Below are 27,252 nucleotides of genomic sequence, written 5' to 3'. Positions count from 1 at the left end.
AATATCGAAGAGGTATATGTAAATAAATAAGTTCAACTAAACCTTTAATCATTACAAATCAATGATGAGACAATAAAACTGAAAATAATATTCTTTCCATTGCTCCGTGTGACTTTTTAAGATTGCTAAATTTGACATAAGAACAATATTAGTTTGATGTTAAAGTCGCGTCATAGTACGTAGTACGCGTAGTAATATATATATATATATGTATATATTGCAAATTTAATTTTTACCTAATTTTGTTTTAATTGACTGGAATATTTAATGAATCAGTGTTGTAAGGCCTATGGTTTAGCAGTACAGCTCCTTGTGAAAAAATTCGTCCAGGATGGCACTGCCACGTTACCTATTTCTGCTCCAATCAGTAAGCATTGCTGTATTCAGGTTTTGAAGGGGAATGGTGCTGGTGAAATTATAGGCACATGGGACTTGTCAAGTTATGTCTCAGGGTGACGGGCGCAGTGGCAGTGCCCCTGAGATCTTCGCGATTAAATGCTCGGAGTGACAGTGACAACTGTTATGGACAGGCGTGTAGCTTACTATCAGGCGCACGACAAAAAAATCACTAGGTTGATGCATGGGTGCAACGATAAAAACAATTTATTTTAATTTTGCGCGGTTTCCTTGCTGTCGGTCAATACGTGTCTGAATCATAGCTCCTGATGTAGTGAATCGTTTTCTATCTATGAAAGCTGCGTCATTCCACGTGATTTCATAGTAAACACTTCTCGTAACCGCTATTACCGCTTTAGGACCTTCAGTTCTCAACTCTACATATCTACGGAGTTTGAAATGACCCCAGTCGTGAAAATTTGATGATGTCCAGCACGGGATGATCCGGATGTAGAAACCACCAATTTGCACAGTTTTAATGAAATTAAAATTCAGTTAGAGATTTGTTTTCTTATTTTTGTCATTATTTAGCCATACCTGAGGCATTTGTTTAATAATCCGCATAACTTTGTAATTAGCGGTTCAAATCAGAAAATGAAGTATTTCTCGATTTTGAAAGTTATTTTATATTATTACATTTTTTAACCATGCACATACATTTATTTTGTTTCTGTTTTTGCGTTGTGTTGTTTTTGTTTTTGTTGAGCTTACCGAAATATATTCTGTAGAAAACCGACAGACGAGCAACTTTGTGCCGGTGGGTTAAACTATGAAATTTAGATTCGAGCTTATCGTCGCCAATAAGTCTCTTAGCTGTGCGCTCAGTCGAATCAAGAGCCTCAAGTTGAAATTTTGAGTTTTATAATATTTTTTATTGATTCTTTTTAACGCATCATTATCAGACCGCATTGAAGTTATCGATAATTATTTAGTTCTTTATAATACTTTAGTTGGTACGTTTTAAAATACGTTCGTTCATTATCATTGACGGACTCGATATCCCAACGGTTTGCATTGTGGGCGCTGGTTGATGATGTGCCGGGTTCGATTCCCGGTCGGAGCAATTTGGGAAATTACATTTTCTAAATTAGTTTTGGTGTGGGTGTTCTGGGATGTGTGCTAGAGTCACTTCCGTTGCAATGGTACTCATAGTACATGAAATTCCTTAGTTTGAGACCAGACAATTGATGTGGATGTTTGGTATATTCAGTTTACCTACTCATTAGAAATGAAACTACTTTTCAGGATCTAAATAGTTTATTTTTCTTTATTTAAACAAACCGACATTTCAGGTTCTTGACAGGTCCCATGGTCACGGCGGACTATGGCGTACGCGACTTAGATCCGAAAAAACTTTTCCAATATGTCATCAATCGCGAAACATAAGAACATGATAAGTTTTCCTGTAAGCCACTGGTATTTTTACCAATCGACAAGAAAACCACAATATCTGAAATTCACCTTTCCAAGTCGGTGTGTTAATGCACACGAGAACCTTTTACGAGTTTTTCTTTGGCTTAATAATGTGCATATTTGACGTGACCCTTTTTAACGTGAGTGGAATATTAGATTTTTTCCACATACTTACGTTTAGAGCCTAAATACTAAAATGTCATGTCAATGTTGCCACCGTATAAAATTGCTTTCTTTAACAAGCTGTCTGTTATAATATTATCAGGATTATTAAATTTGTAAAATACTAAGTACCTCGCTGTATTCTAATACTAACGTCATAAACAACAACTTCCTGAGTTAATAATTCGGCACTTTTTACTTTAATAGAAAATTAAAAATATATTAAAAATAATAAGTGATAATTCGATTGAAAAACGCAGGAGCGCGAGTGTAGGTCATCGAGAAGGACGCTTGCATATTTGAACTTCTACTACGAGACACAGATCTAAAAAGTGTCAGACAATACAACAAAAACTAAAAAGTTTGTTTTATTTTTAATTATGTTTTTTAAAGTGAAGGAACAAGTTATTGTTTAGGATGTTACTAATATAATCCTGAGAGGTTGTTAGCATTTTACAAATAACCCTGTACATTATTCCTTCCGATAATGAAGTAATAACATTTGCCAGACAATTGCGCTCTTAAAGTTCTCTGATATTGGTCCTAAATAGTGCAATCTGTTGGGTAACCAAAGTTATCAATTGGTGGTCGAGTGATAATTAAGGCAGAGCCTATGCGATCATGTTTGTGTTCTGCCGTCAGTGTATAAAACACTACCAAACGTTCAAACGGAAATGTTTTCTGTGGCCGCTTGTAAAGCAATCTCGGGATACAGGCGTTGCGCAGTAGCTGTTTGTGTATCTGTTCTGTGTATATTTGGTATTGTGCATTTTTTTATTAATTTAATTTTTTTTATTATTGTTTGTTATTATTCAATTTGATTAGATTCACGTGTAAATGTTGTCTGTGTCAAATAATTAATAATAATAAATAATAAATAAATAATTTAATTTATTTGTCTGATGGTGTTAATAGTATATTGGTGAATTTTTTTTTTATTGCGATGATCTATTTCTATACATGCCATGGTAGAATATCAGCCAGGGCTATGTAATTAGCATAGTCCTCAAATGCTAATGACGACCTTTTTTACACGTTTTTTTTTGCTTATTTGTTTTACTTTTTATTCTATTATTATTATTATACTTTCCTTACCCATTTCTTTTCATTTATTTTTTTATTTATGAACGAATTATTTAATATTTTATAATTGTTTGTTTTTTATAATGTATTTTGCATGTGAAATAAATACGTTTTTATTATTTTTTTATTTTATATGTGCTTGTTTCATGCAATGTGTTGGTGTCAATCTGTGACGGCTTCAATGTTACGTAACACTAAAAATCAAGTTTAAACGGTTGCCTTAACAGCACAGCACATACGCTTTGTAGTTTTTATTATTTGTAATTATTCCTTTGTCTAAATACTTATTTACTTATTCTTATTCAAAATTTACGTGTACTGTGTTGTTTATTTAAAAGGAATAAAAGATTTTCTATTTCTATTTCTATGACAAAATTATGTTTTTTTTTAATTTTTATTCTTACTTAATTTCAGGACTTTAGTTTCAAAAAATATACCAGACGCATCAATTTACTTCAAAAATTAAATTTAGAGTTAAAATGTAATATTTTCGTATTATGGTTATTAAAAGTACAAATTCAAGTACCGACGATTTACCATGTCATTGTTATACAATATTTTTGCAAATTTTGATAAGGGTTCAGACAGAATCACTTGAAAGAAACTAATGTCGGAGCGATTCAATTTTAATGTAATCATTAATAATAAAGAGTCATAAAGCTAGAAATGCTTCTCTTTTGTACACAGACGAAAAATGTAGAGTTTATGTCTGATTTACAACAGGTAAATTTAATGTACCTCTAACTAACGTGAAAAAAAAAACACGAAAGTTACTGAGTTGTAATTTTCTAATAAAGCTTCTATCTATCGATTATCGGTCGAAACCCATCTACATAGAGTACCTCTATGCTTTAGGATAACATATATTACTAATCCTTCTTATAATATAAAATGATGATCATAATTTATCACCTAACATAGCCACTCGAAGGTCAAAGAACTCAAATGTAACAGGTTTTTGGAATGTACCATATTGTTTTTGCTATATTCAGATGACGTCAAGGCCATTTTAATGAACCGAGAGAACGATAAATATGTATACTATCCTACCAGCGTCAATTAATCAGATTATGATCATCCTTTTAATGATCTATGTTAGCAATATATTTTTAAAAATATTTTAGAGTTAGATTTTTGTCTATGGATCAACCATAGTTAAAAGTTCGCTTCTAATTCGCTTTCCGGCGTAGTAAATTTATATAACTAATGTTGAGATATTTATAGAAAATTAATACTCTCCTCATGGAGACTTTATTGAAGAATCTCCTTCACTTAAGCTTAACTTAAGTAGTCAAATAACTACTAACTTCTTTGATTTATAATTTACCGCAAGAAATCAAATCATACATTCAATAAATGTAACGATTGTCTCATTCAGCAGATTATATATATTACGACTTAGAATAATTATTCTAAGTATTACGAGAGTCATGCCAAAGGAAATTGCATTTAAAAAAATTATAACATTTATTCTTTGATGACCACTTCTTTAGACATCTCAAAGTTATGAGTAGCCCAGGCATTTTCTATGTTTCAAACAGCTTGCTTCTAATTTTTTCTTTGATTTGGAAAGGTACTAGGTTAGCGAATTATGGCAGGATAGATAAATTTGTTGAATGGAAATAGTCAAGTATTCTAGTAAAAGTATGCGAAGCGCCGTTATCGAGATGCTAGAGAAGGTGCACGAAACACGGGGCACGATATCGCCCCGTCTTGCAGAAATATGAGGCGACCATTTGTTCCTGTGTGCTTCGTGTGCAGCAACATTTCGTTAGAAGCGGCTAACCTGCAAAGCACCATACCGTGGATTATCGCCTTGTTTCAGGATCATAGTTATATAACCATGTTTCGACACCTGCCAGTGGCACAAACGTTTTTTTCTCGCCAGGGTCGAATTTATCTATCATAAATTTGAACAAATGTACGCTACGTTCTTTCTGCTCATCACTAAGTTTGTACTGAACCTATCTCGAATAACGCTTATGGAGAGACAGTTGTCCTTGAATTATATTCTACAATACTGCTGATCCAATGCCCAGTTGTTGGTCAAGCTTGCTTAAGGAATTCGTCGGTTTTCATTAATAATTCTTTCGACAGCTCGGACGTTTACTTGAATAACCGCGTTTGGCGGCCGACCTTCCTTTGCCTCATCTTAACAGTTTCCCCGTCCTCTTTTAAATTCAGCAAATCGATTGAAAACTGTAGCTCCTCAACAACCAGAATCACCAAAAGTTGTGGTTAAAATTTCAAAATATTCATGTGGCTTTAAACTTATTTGTATTCATAACAAAAAAAAACCAAAAAAAAAAAACACGAAAATCACGTTGAAGGAGCCAATTAGCCAATTTTGTGAACAAACTTACTCGCCAGATTATCTTCGAAAAATAAAATGCGATTTGAGAGGTATTCCATTTTCAAATTTGTTAGCAAATAACCTGCGTTTATGGCGGTGTATATCTTGCCAATATCAAACAAATGAATAAAGAGTATCTAATTTATTTTGGCATGACTCTCATATATGTATGCTCTCATACACAAGAGGAACATCTCCTTTTGTACATTAGATTTAAATTCAACTCTATGCTATCTATCGATAACAAGACCTAAAGAGTAAGTAAGTATTGCTGTATAAGTAAGTATAAGTGAGTAAGTATTGCTGACTTACATACTTATATATTTTTTCTTACTTCTGAGAATTAACAATGGAATCTGCAAAAAGCGCATGGTCGTTCATTGGCATTCAAGATTTAAAACGAGAGTGACAAGTTTTGTTCTAGCTGGTTTAATATTTCGTTGTACATGTAAATATTTTCAAAAATAAATATACAGTAATGTATTCATTTTTATTGTTCCTGTGGACTAGTCCATAGTACATTTTTGATATATGATTATCTGTCATAACTCACACATCTGCATTTTGGTTACTTTCGAGATATTGGCAGCTAAAGTTTTTTTTAACAATAATAATAATAGTCGACTGGTACATTACTGCCACTCCAGCCGTTTTGCACTGCCACTGGCGCACATTTGGTTCTTGCATGTATTATTTAACTTGTAAGTAGACTATAATTCAGCTTTTTTTTTGTAATACCAAGTGACGGAATGAACAAGTCGTGCGCCTGGTGGTAAGCGACACGCCTATCCATAACAGTTGCAGTGCCACTCAGAGCTTTAAATCGCAAAGATCTTGGGGGCACTGCCACTGTGCAATTCATCCGGAGACATAAGTTAACAAGTCCCAAGTGCCGGTAATTTCATTCTTCAACTCTTCCAAACCGGAACACACTAATGCTCACATTACTGCTTGGCGGCAGGTAAGGTAGCAGTACTTTCCTGGACGAACTCTTTCACAAGGAGCTGTAGGTACTACTGTTAACCTCAAGTAACCCATGCTCTCTCCGATTCAAGTAGTACTATTAATAACTTTTGTTTCTGGTAATAAAAGATTGTAACCGACTGTTCGGTTTAAATATAATACGTAAATTTTAAGTCATTTGTGGTGAGAGTGCCGACCAAATTTCTGTCGGCCTTCATGAAGGAAGAGTTTTGGCCGAAGGGTGTCATATATCGGCGAATCCGCGGCCGGTTATCTGACACCAGTTTGCCGCACACGTCGCCTACAAGTGCAATACGTGCACTTGTCGGCGACGTGTGGCACAATCTGGTGTAGATTAGTTGATTAGTTGATTATTGTCATATTAATATTGTATGTATATTAGTCCTTAAGATATATATTATACGGGTACTTTGACCTGAAAGAAATGTCTAAATAAAATTAAAATAAATAAAAGAAATGTGGGAGAATGTGTGAGAAATGTAGAAAAGAAAAAAAAGTTGTTCAGTTTTCTTTGAAAAGTGTTAATAACGTTGATTTTGTTTAACAACAAAACTGACACTAAATAAGATTTAAAAGAACTGATAGGGGTTTGTAGATCTAGTTTTGCTGATTCCAGATATGTTAATAGCTCAATTTCATTAAAAAGTAGATTACATTAGTTATGATGAGAGGGCGGTATTACTTTTATTTATTTATAGTCATGTTTTTCAAGTATGTAGTGTTCGTTTTGATTATGAGCGTGGCATAGGCTATAAAAATAATTAAAATAGTGATATAATAGAAATATTTTTGCAGTCGGGTTTTTGTTTTTTTTAAATATTTTTTTTATTCATTTCATAGGCGCCTCAACAGTTACTACAATATTTCATGTAGGTATTAATCCATTCCAAAAACTTAGTCTAATTGCGCAACTAATTATAGGTGAGCACCTCATGAAAAAAAAGTAATCAGTGTTTAAAAAAGTACCAAAAATAATTTTTAAACAAATAACTTAAGCACCATTTGTTTTAAAGTAGAATACACAACACGATTCAGACATTCGATAATAACCACTGCTATGTGCCCGAACCAAGAAAATTAAGAATTTTGTTTCTGAAACCTAGCAGTGAGTAAACGAAAATATTCGCATGTTTGGATTACTGGTTATAGGTTTCATAGCGTGATACGACTCTCTTTTTTTAAATTCTGTTCAGTGAATGAATGAGAATCGAAATTTTGGACGAAAATATTATGGTAATATTTATGAACTTATGTAACTGCTAATCTTTTTAAAAACATGTAACGGTTTTCAATAGCGAAAATGACAAAAGAATGATTAATGAACGAATTGTTTCCAGACCCTTTCTGATAATAACGGTCCAAGTAAGATAAAACAAATTGGTGCAGTAAGGATAAATTTGAACAAATGCCAATTAATCTGGTTTACATTGATGTTTGCCTTGCGCGTGGCAAGGCAAACATCTGTATCAATCTTAATAAATGAAAGGAAGCCAATGGTTTGCAAAATATATTGGTTTTTGTTTGATCGTGTTAAAGTTTTGTTTCTTAATTTATAGATGATTTATATATTATATTATACATAACAATTTTTTGATCCTTGTTCACTGTGTAATAATGCGAGCCTGTTTTAGAAAAATAATAAAATTTTTGTAAAATGTGTTTAACATTTTTTTTTATTCTCTTACAAATCAACTTAATGTAGCTTATGTGTTACCAATAAAGTAGCTTGGCACCTTGCTTCGACGATTTTTAAGTTTGCAATTTGGGCATCAAGTATTATTTGACAAACTCAAAATTTTTAAGAAACTTGTCTCACAAAAGTTTTGATAAAAAATAATGAAATATAAAATGTAGAGTTTGCGACGAGCTTTTGTCTAGTCTACTAGATACTTTTACTATTTCTACTACATTGAAACCACTATTAGGGGACAATATTATGTCTTTCACATAAAAAAAATACTAAACAATAATCGTACTTACTCATAAAATCGTTTCTGTTACTAAACTTCACATATTGAAATTGGCCTTCACAGAGCACGACCACACAGATAAATAAAACACAATCGCGTATCATCGCTTTGTGAACTAAATAAGTGAAAAAGCCTCTCTGTTGAGCTTCAACATTTTATACCGCTCTTCAAAAAATAAAAAAGTCAAGGTAAGGTGTGAGTGAACTCATGATTTGCGGGTTCCCTCCTTTTTATTCAAGTACGTATGTGTATTTTAACGCTGTTTGGACCCCAATATCGCAACCGATTATTACGGTAATCGTCATTAAAGTAGATTTCATCTTTTAAAGCTGTAATGAAAAAAAATAATTAAAATTTTAGTAACAGTAGAGCTCCTATTTCTGCCACCAATCAGTAATGCTTTTACACTCCCGGGCACATAATTCGAGCCACCTCGCATCAGTATTAAATGCCCTAAGCTTAAACAATGTTCGATTGATCAAGAACTATCCTACGCAATTTTGAAACTAGTATGTTAAAAAAGTCTTTTCCATAAGTCCTTGTTGGTAATTTGAACTTGCAAAATCGGGGGAAACTTTTTTCTTCGATGATAACACCAATTTTGTATTCTAACTCTTTAAGGCAAAAACGCGAGGTGGCTGGAATTACGTGTCCGGGAGTATATTACTGCGTTCCGGTTTTGAAGGTGCAATTACAGTCACATGTGACTTGTCGACTAATATCTGGGTGACGAGCGCAGTGGCGGTACCCATCTTTGCGATTTAAACCTCTGAAAGACACTGCAACTATTATGGGTAGGCGTGTTGCTTACCACCACGCGCACGACCGAGTGTGTATGTGTCCCGTCGCTTGATATCATAAAAAATACTGCACAAAGTTTTGTTTAGACAAGACGGTGGATAAATGCACATAATGTTTTGTTAAATTAGAATATCAAGGTACGATTAATACGTTACATTGACATTAAGAGCGTTCGCGCCCTACGTTCGATTCGATCAGTTACGAATCCAAGAAATGACGGTCCGAAATGTCACAGGTGTTCAAAGTGTCATTTTATCTCTAAGTACAAGCGATATTAGTATTTTCTCGGAATTGAATCGGACTTAGTGCACAAGCGACATCCGAAGTGGGTCCAAGTTTTCTAGATTTGTGTAGTTTCGTAATCGGAATAGACACTAAACGTATCTGCATATCGTCGCATTACTTTCTCAAACTCGTATCTTAAAGCACAAAGTTATACTGAAATGCAAAAAATGGATTGTATATACAAATTTTGCAGGCTGATTTCATATCACATTTCCTTCATATTTACACACTAGCTTTTACCTATTCTTAAAGTAATTCAATCCAAATTAACACTCTTGATAATAAGTTTAAAATAAATAGATCGTTTTGCCATCTCCCGAACAATCACTCCATAAAAGATACGAGTTTGAGAAAGTAAGGCATCGATATGCAAACGCGCTAAGCTGGGAATATGATTCTTAAACCTGCATTACATTTAGTATAAGCATATCAAGAGTAATGTCTTCAAAGAACATGCTTAAAATTTAAAAACGTAACTTCTAAGAGCGGTTACACACGGCGCTTTTTAGCGGCGACGCAAACGCGATGCAGTAGCGATGCAGTCGCTGATCGTCTATCTTTACCAGTCGCGCATTTGCATCGAGGCAATCGATAGTGTAGCGTTATAAATCGCAAGTGTAGCGTTGCAATCGCGCGTAAAAGTCGCCCTGTGTAAAGCATGTTTCTTTTATCACCATGATAGAAAAGAAAAACTTTGTTAAAAAAATAACAGTAACATATTTAAAAGACTCCTTAATATTGACGTAAAGCTACCACGAAAATCTCTAGATGATCAGTGACTTTTTTCATTGATTGTATCTCTTAGATAAATTCCGTACGATCCGTAGCGACAAATACTCTGAAGGCTCGATAAAACAAACTGGGTTTAATTCCTGTGGTTTTGAAATATGGAAACCTGAAAATTTAAAACCACAAACAAGCCACCAATTATTAGAGACAGTGTGACTGGTGATGCGAAATACGTAAAGCCCGTTCGTATAATTATTGCTACAGTCGGTTTTATCGTTTTGGAACGGGGGGAGGGCCCATGCGATTTATGGCAAATGGTACGAGTGCAAAAATGTTAAATTTATAAGCGGAAAATACGAAATTCCCATATATTTTTTTAAAAGTTACCGATGATAGAAAGATGTGGAATAAATTTAACATATTTTTCAAAAGTATTTTGAATGTAGCCTGTCAAAATAATAATATAGGTACGTAATTATTCAATCTAAACTGGTTATGAAGCATGCCTATAAAGGATGACTAATATTCTTTAATTTATAACTGTTACAAGGAACAACGTTCTCATTTGAAACTGGTTTGCCAACCAATGGTTACAATGATAGCCAAAAGATAACCATATCGTTTGTATGTTAATGTTAATGTCACATTAATGTTAAAAAATATACATAAAAAATAAACATTTTTGAAATCCACTACATCACATTAATTTTTATTTTTATAAAATGTAAGTGTGCATTTGACCTCCATCTCACCTGATGGATAATGACGATGAGGTCAATGATGGAGCTATCAACGATTAGGTGCGCATACCTAAATAATACCTATTAACTCAAAGTTACGTTAAAAATACCAAAGTATACAATTTATATGGAAAACAATTACTACAATATCAAGTACCTAAATTAGTAAATGAAGTACCTGTACAACACAAAACTGAGATTAATGAGTACATACAACGTTAAACATAATATAAAATAGTATTTTTTTTAATAACTAAAAGAGTAATAAAAAAAATTAAATTAAGAATGAAACAAAATACTTCCGTGTGTTACGCCCCAAAAATTTGTCTAACTCTGGAATGTGTGACGTATTGGTCCACTGTGAACGTTTGGTTTGGGTATGGTTTTTCTTACACTGTTAGCAGCCTAGATTTAAATTTTTCTTTTTGTACCTATTGCTTAATAAATAAATAAATAAATAAACTCTCGCCTTGAAGAGGCCCAAGTTATAAAGTTCAGGGAACAAGTCTGCAGGCAGGGAATTCCACTGTATAGCCAGTCGCAAGAGTGGAAGCGTAACACTTCGTTTGACTCCGTGGAATATCCACAATATGGGGGTGGAACCCAAGCCTAGGTACGTCTACTCCTACGGTGATAGAAAGGGGAATCCGGAATTAAATCGTAGAATTCCATTGTACAATGGGATTGCACGGTTTCTATTCCACTAATTCCATTGTACAATGGAATTGTACGATCCGTGATATACTCAGTAGCAATTGATACGCAGGCAATTTTACGGCGGTGTTCAAGGTTCTGAAGCTTGGCCTCCTAAATTTACTCTACTATAACCCACTTGGAACGCTTCCAAGGTGGAACAACTGAATCCAAGGTGGTCAGTTGGTATTTAGCAGAGCCATCCCATAGGTGGCAGCAGTACCACCACTCCAGACACGACCGGACTGGTGCTTGATACAACTGAAGCAACTGTCCCGGTGTGAAGTAACGCCTCACCTTGGAAAGAATGCCTAGCTCCCTGGCTGCATTTTTGACCATGGATTCAATGTAAACGTATTTAACTGACTCCGTAGCCGAACGGTTACTATGCGACAGTGGTCCCAGGTTCTCCCAGGCCGGGAGAAATATTTGTATGGCCCTCAGATTATTTGTAATCTGACTGAGGTATGGCTTACATTTATTTCTCTCGTGAGTTTGGGTGTAATTTATTGTTGTCAATGCTTGGCACCCGCGACACAGGGTTTCCCTAGTGCGGGGCTATGTTGAGTGTGTGTGTATACGCGTTAATGTATTAAACAGAAAAAAGTCACTCGAGGATAGAAACATTTCTCTTGTCTCACTACAACATATCGAGCGCGGGCGCGGGACGGCCGCACTCTTTCGCGCTCGGTTTGTTGTTGTCCATATAAATACATGGAATTCGACCCGACAAGCGCCCGACCCGCACCCGCTCTGTGTGTTTCACGCTTAATAACTGATACTCTCGAGAAATAATTTTTAGACTATTATTATTATTATTATTACATATTTATTATTTTTACACTTACAATAAATGTTAAAATCATTAACATAATATAGTAATTAATGATAAATATAAATAGTAATCATTAATAAATAGCTTTTCAGTTTCTTTTCAAACCATATGATATTTAATTGTGTATTCTATAATGTAGTCATACAAACCCATAGTGGCAAACAGGTTTTAGAGAATGCAAATTGTAAAAAAAAATTGTGTGGGTGTGAAACACTGTAATAACATTCGATTAATAAGATAGGTATAGTCACCACAAAAAGTGTTTACTGTTAATATCGCACTGCTATTACAATAGAGTCGTAACTCAAAATATGTGAAATTCTAGATTATACTATATCTGAACGTAAAATTTCAATCTCTGCACATCAATACAATCGTCGGTAGAATATTGTTAGTAACAATTAAAATATATCTATTTAACTCAAAATGAGACAAACCTTTTTCCCATTATTTTTGAATATATTTGGCAAGTAGGAAATTTAGATGTCTGTAATAAACTGTAACCTATGCATAAATTTTAATAATCTTTCACGGGAAGTGAGTAATTCGTTTTTCATCGATTCTGCAAAAGTACATTTCTTGAGTTAAAAAAAGGTTATTTGTTTCTTTATTTTTTATTCACAAAATTCGACGAGCATAACATTAGGAAATAAATATGGCTGTTTACAAAAACAGAAAATGACCAAAAAACAAAGTTGGCATAGTGTTCATTGGAGTTGCTAAACTTTATATTAGTTGTAAAGGAATGAAACCAAGTAAATATTCTTCTGTTTCTATCTTTACCTGTCTAAATGTTTGCTCTCATTGACCTAACACCCTGCATTTATAAGCAAATGCGGCATCTGCTTTACAAAAAGTCAAAATAAGTTTTTGATAAAAATCAACAGACCTTTTTTTAGCGTAACAGCTACAGTAAAATATTTATTTAGAGTTGTTGGAGTATATTTTTCTAAATACAAAGTAGCTGCCGTGTCGGACTGCCACGCGAGGTACCAGTTTCGATTTCCGGGGCGGGAAAAATATTTATATGGCCTACATTTTCTTTGGATGTAATTTGTGGTAGTTTATGTGTGTCCATCGCACCCCCGACACAGGGTTTCCCTAGTACGGGGCTATGTTGAGTATGCGCGTTATTATTATTATTATGTAGTTTTAATTTACAGAGGTGGAGGATGGAACAATAGACGTGAAGTGTGTTGTTTTCATAATCCTGTGAAGTATTGTCAAGTGACTGAGAAACGCATCTAGTCTTGCGCACATTAATCAGAATACAGCAAAACGAACAGCCAGTCATTTTATTTACATTGAAAGTAATGTAAATAAATCATGATATGCACAACATTGACTTAATTCCCATGCAGCAATTGTGCTATTTTCTCAAACACCATCTATTGACAGAATATGGAACTTATGTAGAAACCAAAAAGATAAATCAGGATAGCCCGTTTGCAGAACTCTTACTTAATGAAAAAATACACTAAATACAATTTTTTCATATTTGTAAAATGTTTGCCCAAATGTATGTGCCTATCTAAATAGGTACATACATTTTGGGTAAGCCAAGTGCTTTTAGTCCTAAATAAACTTCTTCAACATTTACTGTAAGTAAATGACACAGGAATAATAATACAAATTAAAGTAGGTAAAGTCACATTGGGGTCAATGTCCTATCCAATAAAAAAAAAGGTACAGTTCCTACAGTTCATACATTAGCATCCCTAGTATAAGTTTGGTTATTTAACGTTTTTAAAAGGCACTTTAAATAGTATTTTTCAAATGCAAGTTTTTAAATTATAATAATCGCATTTGACCTCCACCTCACCTGATGAAAAGTACCGATGAGGTCGACGAGCATGCACACCTGAACATGCCATTAGGATGTTCTGTAAAAACCTTCAAAACAGAAATAAAATGTTTCAAAATCGTTATTGAAATTTTTTGTGCTAAATTGTAATATCAAAGGCTTAGTCAAATAATCTTTATTCAAGCAAATTACAATTGAAATTGTCATATTGAATAAACTCAGATTGCACTGATAAGAATGAATAAGAAATTCTAATTTTATCATTTCCAGTATATTTTTTAATTTCAAACATCATAGATCGAGACTTTTGTCATCATTATTGTCCTTAGAGGATGTAGTTTAAGTTATTGTCACAACAAACATAGACAAATATCCATTTTCACCAACTTTGAAAAAATATAAAAGGTTTGTTTCTATAAAATACAGTTTCGTTATAAAAGCTGAGTTTAATAATTTGATTGAAAACGTTTGTGTTAGAGCAAAGTTGCTAAAATTCTGAGTTGCTATTTGTTTCATTTCAGGGGACACTTTAATTTAAACATTGGTAAAGAAAGCAGTTTTTGGATACAGCTTGGCGATGGTCCTGAGATTGTGTATAACCACAGCAAAAGCTGTCTTCAGTATATCGCAGGCGTTTCTTTTTTTTATATTCTCAACATCTGCACGATTTTCATCGTAGATTTTCTTCGCGTGTCGATCTGTAACATAATATTAATTCTTAGAAATGGAATCGAAACATAAAGTGGTCATCCTGTCAGAGACAATGTATGGGTCGATACGATTGGCACAAACTATAGAAGCTAACGAAGAGAAGTGTTATTGCTCTTTTGATTTTGATAATATCCCTGGATATTCGTTTCAATAAATGAACTTCGAGTTTACTCATTCGTTCAGACAGAAAACTGACAATGTTGTAGTGTTCATTTTTTTTGTCTAAGCGTCTGTAACAGATCGAGTTCTTAGGTTTTCGTGTTTGTTACATATAGGAAATGAAACTATTTTTCAAACAAATCTTACCTAGGTTTGTTTGAAAAAACAAATATACGCGAATTCAATCCGGAAAAATAGTTTCGTTTCCTACGTCTGTAACAGAATTTTAATTCTTACAAATTGCTGTTGTTGGTTTCAGGTCGCAAAGAATCGCAATGTTACAAAGAGTTGCAACACTCAAACAAACCTTTATAAGCTTAAGAGTGTCTAGTAAGTAATTATTGTAATATGAGTAAATAAATAATAGTCATTGTGTATTAAGAGCGGTAAATAAGAAGTTGCCAACGAGATTACGTTAGAAGCCCGAAGCCGAAGGCTGAGGGCTATAATGACTCGAGTTTTGTAATTTTTACCGCCCGTGCTACAAACAATGTTTTTCATCACATTTGCGAGGAAACAGATAAGATAATTTATTTCTTGTCTGAATAAATAGCGCTTCACAACACAACATTTACGGATTTCGAAAATGGCTGTTATTTTAACAGATTGCCAGCTGTTCTTCTATAGATAATAAATACAACTCGCACTAAAATGTTATAAAAGGCACAGATGCATGCAGCCACAATGTATTAGATATAAATTAAATAATTTCAAAATTCTAAAAATACTGCAGAATATTAATTCACAATATAAATTTAGTAAAATATAGTTAAATTGCAAATGTTTAGTTTTTTATACTACTTCAACTTTATGCGAAATATACGTTCAGATTTTTCGAGCATAAAAACTTTTGGCTTAATGTTGACGTAAAAAATCCCATGAAAATGCCCGTGGACATAATTTCGCACATCGGCTTCGCCTGTATACTGTATATCATGACATTGCTTACGAGTAAGTGTAATGAAAATAAAAGTAAGTATTTTGAGATATAATGAAATTATATTACCGTTTACAATCCCGTTCGTAATTTCTTCGCTGGCTACAGCATCCAAATCTTTAATATCACAGGTAATGGTCTCTGGTCCGACTTCGAAATGTTCCACACCCTTGTCATTAGCCTTTACTTCGTAATTGTAGACTGCTGTTAATGCCGCCTCTGGAAAGTTGAAAAATTATATTAAAACTCTTTTGTAATCTTGAAGTCTTTTAAAGTTACACTTATCAATTGCATTTCCAATTATTACCAGTGCAGTTCAAATCAGTTTCATTGTAACGATTTGGTGGAAATATATTGAAACTAATTATGGAAGCTGTAGCAAGTACATTATTACAAGGACCTGATCCGTACGCAATTGCTAAACGAGTATGAGTTACAAGGAAGAGTCGCAGGTAAATATTCTGTTTCTGTCGAGGATTATATATATAATAAAACAAAACACGTATGTACTTCGCTGAAAAATAAGCTGACGACTTGGCTGTGTGTATGTGGCATGTTTCTACAGGCAGTTCGAGGTTGTTTGCAATCGTCAAATATTTAAAATTGTAACGTATTGGTAATATTACATTATTGCAGAGACCGGGAAGTAAAGAATTGCCGGATGAGTATGACTTATTTTGTTTTGTACGAGTCCGATAAACACTATTCCCGCCGAGGTGTATAATATAGTGCTTTTCTCAAACAATGCGAGGAAATAATAAAAACAAAAGTTTTCCATGATAATTGCTCTTCTAAATAGAACGTTTACTTACTTTCGCGAAAAAAATATAAAGAATACAAAAACAATAGGTATCACAAGAAAGAGCTTCAAAGTACTTTCGTTTATTATACCCCCTTTTTATGTGTGGCGGCGCGGGTATATTCGTTCACCACAGTTATTTTTGATATGAAAGTGATGAGTAATTTCAAAAGGATTTCGCGAACTATGCAAAGTCAAAGTCTTCAATCAAAAACAATCTTTGTTTCATAGCTAAGAAAATTTCACTGGAAATAGTTATTATAGTATTGATTAAACTCTACAAGCAAGTAATTTGTTTTTAATCTTGTGGCAGAATCAATTCTTTTCTAATTTAAATAAATAAATACACTACATCACATGCGTTGCTCTGATTCCAAAGTAAGTAGTTAAAGCACTTACGTTATGGAAATCTTAAAAGCCTACGGTACCATAAACGCCCTGAATTCCTGCATAAGGAAATAAATATATAAATAAGAAATCAATATTTATTGGAAAACTGGTAGCATTATTTATATACCAATTCATCGAATGGTTCTAACTTACTTCCGGTAGCGGAGTATGTTCCAGAATATATTTTCTTTGTTTTCTCGAATTCTAATTCGACATTGGAAGCAATATTTACGTCTACATTGACGGACAGTACCACAGACTTGGCAGCTGTATCCATCCTGTGAAATTGTAAAGTATTTACTGAATACATGTATGTATATTTAGTATATATTACTTACACGTCAAAGGGGAGACGTAAGCTTCGTTACAACTTCTACAAAAATAATCCGTGGAACCGCAAAAATTTGTTCTCATCCATTTTTTGTGAAAATTTGTTCAGAAATACATATTGTTTCTAATTTTTAAATTATTATAATTAAGAGAAATATGTAAGAATGCATTCGGAAGTCCTACTTATAGAAAGAACGGTCAGTCATACTTAACACTACTTCAACAAAACACATGATCGACAGGTCACTTGTCCGACAGAACACTGCTTTGACAACACAATCATTCGGCAGGTCACTACAGCGATAGAAAACAACTTCGAAAACACATGTATTCGACAAGTCACTATTCCGACAAAACTTGAAATATTTCATATAAATATTTGCTGTACTGAGAGACTACTTGTGGACCACCTCACTCTTGAGCGGAATATCTCATATATATAAATACGATGGAGAAATAATTAATAACTTATTAAGAAGTCATTTGTCGATTTCATATTCTGTCGGTGTAGTGACATATCGAAAGTTTGTGTTGTCGAAGCAGAGTTTTGTCGGACTAGCGACCTCTCGAACATGTGTTTTGTCGAAGTAGTGTTCCGTTGAATTAATGTGCAGTCGAAGTACTATCGAGTCGAAATAGTGCTTGTCGAAATTATGTATGACACTCAAAGAACGTAATGGTAAAATAAATCATAAGCATCATAATTTAATAATAGTAAGATAATTTCAAAAGAGTAAGTTTTAACTAGTATCTAAACTTAGGGAATAGAAATAAATTCAGGAATAAAACAAATCCGTAACTTGGATTAGTTGTTTATGATATTAGTAATATAGTCAATTCCATAACAGTTTCATTTCCAATGTCTTATAATCGCCACATTCGAAAGGTGCTTTTCCACCAGCAAGGTGAGATGAGGAATGAAAAAAAAAGATGGCTTCATTATAAAAGTTTTAAAATTTCATTTTTACATCAAAAGTAATAATAATCTATGAGACATGTTACTCAGCCGCGTGTTTATCGTTAGACGAACTGAATATCTCTGAATTTTCACTATTCACAATCCACAACGACTACGCGAAATCGCGCGAGCTGTTAATGGTAATTTTTGGTGAAAATAGGCCGGCGAGATTTCAATTCACGTGCTCGCCTCGTATTGTCTCGCATCGCCGTTGGAAAACCATCTTAAGGACTCGATATAACACTATTAATAGTAACGTAACGTTATACAGTCAAACACTTACTTGAAATCCGATATTTTCTGTTTCCTGAGACCGGTAACGTTAGCATTCTTGAAATGTACCATAAGATCAGCCATTCCTTTCGAACAGACCATATCTATAATAATAGGATCAATTGCCTTAATGTCCAAATCGGGAATACCCGAAGCTACGCGATCTAGAAACTTCTCGGTGGTCTCACTGAGGCATTGAATGTCTTCTACTGGACATGGCTTGATAAGGGAATCTGAAATGAGCAATAAAAAGGTTTCATAATCAATTTATATTTCTCGCATTATAGAAAGAAATAAGAAAGTACATATCTTGTTTTGTTTGAGTTTTTGTAAAACGACTTTAATCATTGTTCTTAAGTAATTAATAGATTCAGGCGTTGCTTTGCGGAAGTCTATGTGTATAAAAATGCAAGTAAATTAATTTGCAACTTCGCGAACCAGTGAAGGTTAAATCGTGCAAAATAGCTGCGTTTCTGTTGAATATTTTTTCAAGCAGTTCATTTTCCCATCCTCCCTCCGCATAAAATTAATAAAATAAATAACAGAAGCGCAACTAAAATCACAAACCACCACCATAAATATACCCTAAGTATACCTTAAGTAGTAGGTTCACTCCACTCCACTCCACTGGGTTCGTGGAGTAGCAAATTAATTTACTTCCATTTTTATTAACATTGTTCCTAAGACTGTTAATTTGGAACTGACTCCTTAAGGCTCTATTGGCACAGACTCTCTTAATTGGTCTTTTCAATAGGTTTGAAATTCTCCTGCGTCTCGGTATGTGAATGTCGCATGTTGAATCTGTATTTGCAAAAACAACACGCCACTACCGTTGGTGAAAAAGCCGGATTAGTAATTTAGCCCATTTCGTCCCGAAAATCATTCAATTTTTACAATTTTTAGAGGATTCTGTTTCACAATTAAAACGGTTTAATCTTGATAAGGGTCCTAACATCTTGCTTAGCAGGTGAAAATGATAGAGATTTCATTCTTGTTAAGTCAAATGAAACAAAAAGTTCAGAAAAAAAGTGACTTTATAGTCGCTATAAATTTTTATAAATTTCATTTAAACTAATTTATATAATGAAATATTACAATAATCAAAAATAATTTTGGACAATATAAAGCATCTCTGTTTTAACTCTCGTTTCATTATTATTTTGTAGCACTAATTAGGCCATTGCCTTTAGTGCTTCAAGAGTAATAAATTAAACAATATGAAAATGTGAAAATTCGAAACTTATTTTGCGTATTCCCAAAAAATAAAAATATGTTAATAATATATAAAAATATGGTAATAAATATCGAGGTTCTAGTGGGTATGCTTGAAACGGTCTTCATTCAGACGTACCGCATGTGTTCCGCTCGCAGCAAGCCCTCAACATACAAAAACACTATGATTTTTGGTTATACAACATGTAAAACGGTTACGGTTACAGCTCTCTAGTGAGTATCCGGCTTTACAAGTGCGCGTTGACGAGCGCTTTGAGAGCATAGGGTTGTCATGAGTTTGCCGTACTACCGTTCACATGAGCGCGCGCTCAACGCCCGAGAAGTACGTGCCATATGCTACACAAAAACCCAATATTCGCTGAACATACTCTGATGCCACAAGATTGTGCTTTACTATATTTGGTGTTTAATGTGTGTATTTTTGTTTATTTATTTCTACCGTGTGGTCTTTATAACATGTTTGTCAAAATAGCTACTATTCTAATTATAATTTTCATAACGTTCCTCTTTCTTTCTGTCACAGCGTATTAATTTATTTTCTCTTAAAATCATTTTAATAATATGTTTACACATACGGTGGTATGTTGAAATCACTATTGAACTTTATAATAATTTGTTAAATTCTTCTGTTTAAACAAGTTTGTGTAATCGCCCCTCTTTCGCGTCGGTATACATAATATAAAATTGGTGTGTGACAAATAACAAAGCTTATCATTAATAAGGGCTATAAGCAGTAATCAAGTTGTTTTGAAGTCATTTTCTGTTATCATAACAGCGCAATAGTCGTCATTCGTAAATTTTCCTGTTTTTTTTTCTCTTTGTTAATTGTAGTTTGCGACACTGACAGTATTGCAAATATCTTATCGTCTATTAATTCAGGTAATAACTTGATACTTTGTTCGTGTTTAAAACCACTGCGGTTTGTTATTGTCTATGTTATTATAATATTTTAAATATCTTTATGTACTTGGTACTTGGTGTAACGGGCTGGTGTCCGCAACTCGACGTCAAGGCGCCTATTTTTTATCTTTATGTATTTTGGTGCTCAGCTTGCTTTAAATGTTTTTCACAGATGGTCAACAACTGCAGGAATTGTGTATAATCATTCGTCAATTTACTTTCTTGAAGTTTCCTTTTCTTTTGTTGCCTGTTTTTGTTGTTTTTGATTAGATTTTTTTGCGTATCTGTTCTTTTCACAAATAAATTAACTTTTTATGTTCATTTTTTTCTAATTCATATTCAGGGCCTCTCATTTGCACTGGAACTTCTTCATTTTATTAAACAATCGCTACTATAGAGTTTCCAGTTATATTGTATTACTATACAACAACGCTTTCAGGATGCTAATGGGGCTGCTGCTATGTTCGCGTATCGCGGTGGGCGCTCCAAGGGACTCTCTACGGAGAGTCCACGTGGATGCGCGTAGGTTGTTGCGGCGGAGCCTACCAACAGATCCGCCGCGGGGGCTGGGGGAGCGTCCTCTGAACTTCACAGTTGAGGGGATATTGTCCCCATGGCCCTTGGGTAGCGGACTCGGGGGAGTTCCTCGGGCGAGCCTTACATTTGGAGTCGGGAGACCGTTGTGTATCCCTTCTCGGGGAGAGGTTGCGCTGGGCGGGGCCAGTCGCTGGTGAAGGCGCGGACGAGCGATAGCGTACCCGTGCCTCTACCTGCAGCGGAGAGGAGGAACACCCCGGGGGCTTGGTGAGGTCGGGTTGCTCCCCTTCAGGGTTCAGCCCAGTCCCACATAACCCCGGCTCTGCCCCCGCAGGGCCGAGGTTATTGTAAGCAGATTCCCTCGGGTAATAAAAAAGGCGCACACGGATATCGTCTATGCCATTCTTCCTAATAGCGCCGCCCCCATTATGCATGCGCGCAACAGCGCTAATAGCATCCTGTCCGTTGTTGCTAACAGGCTGGACTGTAGTATAGCCGAGGTATTTATCTGTCTAGTATTAGGTTTTTTTGAATTGTGTTGCACTAACTAATGTTAGTTAGAAAAATACACATACTATATGCGTATGATCTGAAATAAACGATTCTGTTACTAAATGCAAATTTGTTGTTTAAATTTGTAGATAATTATATCGCGCAATTTGTAGGTAGGTCAGTATATGAACAAAAGTTCAAAGTCAATAAAGTTAACTCACTGCCAACGACGTAATTTTATTATAATTTATTTACCTATACACTGTATAATGTTCTTTTATTGTCACTGTAGCGGCCTATATCAATAGGTTCGGGTTGGTGCTATCAACGAGTGAGCCAGACCAAAGTAAATGTACTTACAGGTTATTAATTTATTACAATACGTATAGCTATCAATCCAAAAACAGAAACGTCATTAAAGAAAAGGCGCCAAAAACAATCACATTTAAATTTGGAATTGAAATATAAAACTAAACTTAAAAAGACTATATAAGAAACATACAAAAGAGATTTGTAGCGACTGCTGCGTTTCGCTAACAGTCACATTTATGTTGATCAACTCATCTTATGTTTTGATGATAATTTAAACGCATGGTTCTTAATGAACAGTATTTTTTTTAAATAACAATACTACCGGTTGGTAGTGTATGTTATAATCCTGTATTTATAGAGCTGTTTACTATGTATATGTACTGCCGTTAGAATGGTGAACTTATAAAAAAGTTATTGATGTTGTTTCCATAGATGTAGTTAGCTTAGAAACGCATTTAGATCTAATAATAATAACGCACACACTCATAGCCCCCACATTAGGGAGACCCTCTATCGCGAGTGCCATGGACATAGACATAGACAACCACAAATTACACCCAACCTCACGAGATAAATAAATGTAGGTCATACAAATATTTCTTCCCGCCCGGGTATCGAACCCGGAACCTCTGCGTGGCAGTCCAGCATGCAGCAGCATTAACCGTTCGGTCGCGGAGGCAATTTATAAATTGATTTCTGAGGTTTCTTTTATTTGTCTTTTCAAAATGTAAAGCTCACAAATAGAGATAAGATTGTCCCAAATGACGCTGAAATGCTTATTGGGAAAATTTTGTACCGATAAACTTTGCATTATAACAACATAAACAATAATAAATAAATAAATAAATAACGCACACTCCCAACATAGCCCCGCACTAGGGAAACCCTGTGTCGCGGGTGCCATGGACACACACATAGACAACCACAAATTACACCCAAACTCACGAGAGAAATAAATGTAAGCCATATAAACATTTCTCCCGGCCCGGGAATCGAACCTGGGACCTCTGTGTGGCATTCCGGCATGGTAACCGTTCGGCCACGGATGCAATAATTATACACTTTACCAATTGGAATTCCTATTTTCTATATTAATTACCTTTTTGGCAGTTTTTTACTAACTTCCACACGTTTTAAATCTGATGGAAATGTTTCAATAAAATCTTTCTTCCACCATATATTTTTCTTGTAATGGAAATTTTCATTGCTGCCTACTGCTGCTTTACTTGTTGGATAGTTGTATTTTTGTTTGTATTTTGTATTCATTGACTTAAATATTCTTGTAGCTTGTGATAGAGTAGTTTTTTCCCACAGGAATGTGAGCTTGACTCCTATCAATACTCTGATTAATCAATAAATATTATATAACATCACATACGTTACTCTGATCTCAAAATAAGTAATTAATGCACTAGTGTTTTGGAAATTAACCTTATTTATTTCTGCCGCCAAGCAATAATGTTAGCGTTACCTACTGGATTCCAGTTATGAAGGGTAAGGGTGCTGGTGAAATTACAGGCACATGGGACTTATCAACTTATGCCTCAGGGTGACGGGCGCAGTGGCACTGCCCCCAGTCCTTGCGATTTAAAGCCTTGAGTGGCATTTACGAGAGAAATAAAAGTAGGCCATTTAAATATTTCTCCCGGCCTAGTCTAGCATGGTAACCGTTCGCCACGGAGGCAGTTTTGATAAATGTCTCAAAGTTGTGAGAAGTACTGATATAATAATACAAGCTGTAGAAGGAGACACCTATCTATGAGTTTTGTTTAATACACTACTTTCTCTTATTTGTCTCCAAGAGGTAGAAATTAAACATATTGAACATGATTCAATACAAACCTTCCGAAAATGCACACTGCACTAAGAAAAGCAATGATATCACTTTAATTAACATTTTAATATATTTTATGCTTTATTAATATCCCAGCAAAGAGCCCAAGTTGACTAAATAATCATAATTGTCTTTGAACTTTATATACTAGCGAGATGACACTATTTGCCTTGGGTCAGATAAAGATGGGTTGGGAGAAATATGAATACTGGGTATCCACCGGGTAACAAATCCACGGTTAGTTGACGCAACCGATAACGCCTTTGCTACTTTATACATTTGTTGCAATGAGTATGTTTTTTTTTTACACATAAAAATCATAAAAAACATGTTTTAATGCAATGTAACATAAACTATGTCGATGTATGTATAGGCAATGAGTATTTTTAAACGACTTTAAAAAAAGGAGGAAGTTCTCAATTCGCGTGTATTCTTTTATGTGTATGTTACGCTATTACTGTGACATTTGTGAACTTATTCCCTCCCCCTTCCCTCCCTTCCCTCCCTCCGATCCCTTTTTTTGTTGCAAAAGGGGGTACCTCAGGTCATATCCCCTTCTCGATGAGAAATACTTCCACACCTCCGACAGATTTCTCTATTGCGGCATATACTTGTTCTGAAGCTCCTTGTCAATGTCTCAGTATTTCCAGAACTGATTGTATTAAATATCTGGGTGAACACATTGATGAGGCATTAAATTGGCATAGACATATTGACAATATTTTGCTTGCGTGTTAGAAAGCTAATATTTATAATGAAAAAACTCCGAGACTCAGCTGAGCGAAACACGCTACTTATGGTTTATCAGGCCCTCTGGAAATCAGTAATAACATACTGCATATCAGATGGATTTCATCCACTTTCCGTTAACCGATTTCAATAAATCTTGGTAAACAGATTTGGTTTCACTCACTTTTGAAGTCGATTGTTTTTTATAAAAAAGTTATAATATAGAGATATTGCATACATACAATTAAAGAAAGGAATATATATGCAGGGGTTTATAACTAAGGTATTTACTTATAAGTTACTTTTTCGAAAAAAAGTCACTAAAATCTGGAATTAAGACAAAACCCACTTATACTATACGATAACGATTTTAGGACAAAATGTTTAGTTTTAGTATTGTGTCATTTTTTGACCGTACACGTTGAGCTACGTTGTATGTACATGAACGTACCCGGCTTTATGATTCCCGATAAAGACAAATGTAAAGCAGTTTTATTTACTCACAAATTTGTAATAATAATAAAATAGATAAGCTATTGACAACTCTCAAGAAAAACATACATAGTCTATATATGATTAACCACAGTGATCCGACATGACTGTGATGAAGCATAAAGACCATCAACAGGTTGTTGTGTATAATATTATTTAATAATATAACATTCCAAGGTATAATTGATATGTTACGAATTGATATCTTCAAAAGATGAAAACATATACCAGCCACAGTTCACACAGGACAGACCAGTATTAGTATATAGCCAAGTCAACGCTTAAGTCGGCACAAGAATAGCAGACAAAAAGAGCATGTTGCTACTCACTTTGTGTCATCGCAGATGAAGACAATACAGCTCGCAATCCAGGAACGGCAGACAGTGAGCATGCTGCTACTCATATTGCATCATCGTAGATGAGTACAATATAGTCCAAAAACCAGGAACAGCAGATGGAGTGAGCGTGACGCTACTCATATAGTATCATCGTAGACGAGTTAGTACAATATAGTCAGCAAAACCAAGAACAGCAGACAGAGTGAGCTTGTCGCTACTCAGGTTGCATTATAGTAGGTGAACATAATATAGTTCGCAAAATTAGTAAGCCCATACAAACAAGTGTACTGGCAACTCTAACTAAGAACATTATTTAACGTACCACATCTCGGTCTTTAACGAGAATGGGTAACTAACAGGAGCAATAAAAACAGGAACCTTTGGACAATAAAAGTATTTATGATACTTTATTGTAATTTGTAGATGTAAATATTGTTAATAGTATCATAGCTCCATTCACATGACACCACTGTTTCATTTAAACTCAAGTATAAATACATAGAGTACACCGGGTATGTATTAAATAGATAACAGCATACCTAAAGGGTTTGATATACACATAGGTAGCTAATTGATACAAGGTGAGAAGTAATATCCTATTGATATAGACTAGTTACAAAGGATTTATGTAACTAGAGAAGTAGGGTGACAGAGGATAAGGGAAGAAGAATAGGCCGACCTCATACCCTGCCTAAATCACCTAAATCAGAATTCTTATTACACCTTGAATAACACGAGTAAGAAAGGAATCGAATTAATTATTAAGATCATAATATATCATAGGTGATAATTTAGCATTTTTAAATACTATTTCCTAAACGTTAAGCCTTGGTAACTTATCTAAGTTGGGTTAGTGACTGGTGAACACTAGCTTAGTGTTCACCAAGCACTGAGAGCCAATTTCATATTAGCCAACAGAAGCCTAAGTTAAACACTAACTATTCGAGCCACGGGGCTAATTATCTCAGTAACAACTTATACACTCGAGGTCCTAGATCTTCTCGGGAAAGGTGATACCTCACACACAAACGAGATATTCAAAGATATCAAGGCATGAGTCTGACAGGAGCGATGGAAGGAACACAGGTGAATCCAACATCATCGCTGACAACAAAGTATCGTATTCCACAAAGGCTTTTGATTGACAAACGAGGTCTCATAATTTTATGATATGTATGCCAAGGTATGAGCCTAAAATATCTAATTCAGTTGAATTTAATTGATTATCTAAATCCATTCTTCAAATGTCCACTACTTCAACAAAGAAGACCGGAATTAAACACACAATATAATGTATTCATATTTTTAATGAGTAATCATACCTCACCTTAGATAGTCTAAACCATTGCTGATATAATTATCAAAGGCTACAATATGTAAAGGTCGACCGTGCTCTGACTATGGTCAGTATAGTGGGCTCCTTAACTATTTGTCGTAGTGAAAATAAATTTAAAAAATTGGTTCAATATGTATGATACCTGTCAGTCGTATTCATAAAGTCGATATTAAAATCACCTAAGATTATTAATCGATCATAGTTTCCAAAAGACGAGCCTGTGTCAGTCAGTGAGTCGAAAAAC

The 27,252-nt window shown here is 34.5% G+C and overlaps 1 protein-coding gene across 1 annotated transcript; it reads right to left on the bottom strand.

The window, feature by feature from the left end:
- Nucleotides 1-12,628: 12,628 nt before the first annotated feature.
- On the bottom strand, nt 12,629-24,228 carry LOC113229485 (juvenile hormone-binding protein-like). The gene is made up of 5 exons (XM_026463087.1): nt 24,122-24,228; nt 18,816-19,038; nt 17,398-17,522; nt 16,125-16,274; nt 12,629-14,946 (listed from the first exon to the last, which is right to left on the bottom strand). Exons 1-5 carry the CDS (start codon nt 24,174-24,176, stop codon nt 14,783-14,785), a joined length of 717 nt encoding a protein of 238 aa, XP_026318872.1. The 5' UTR covers nt 24,177-24,228; the 3' UTR covers nt 12,629-14,782.
- Between the last annotated feature and the right edge of the window lie 3,024 nt (nt 24,229-27,252).

Source organism: Hyposmocoma kahamanoa, unplaced genomic scaffold, assembly GCF_003589595.1.
Source record: "Hyposmocoma kahamanoa isolate Upper Pololo Valley unplaced genomic scaffold, ASM358959v1 62, whole genome shotgun sequence".
Classification (NCBI taxonomy): Eukaryota; Metazoa; Arthropoda; class Insecta; order Lepidoptera; family Cosmopterigidae; genus Hyposmocoma; species Hyposmocoma kahamanoa.
Note: the sequence above shows the minus strand (reverse complement) of the source record. Positions and strands in the feature narration are given on the sequence as shown.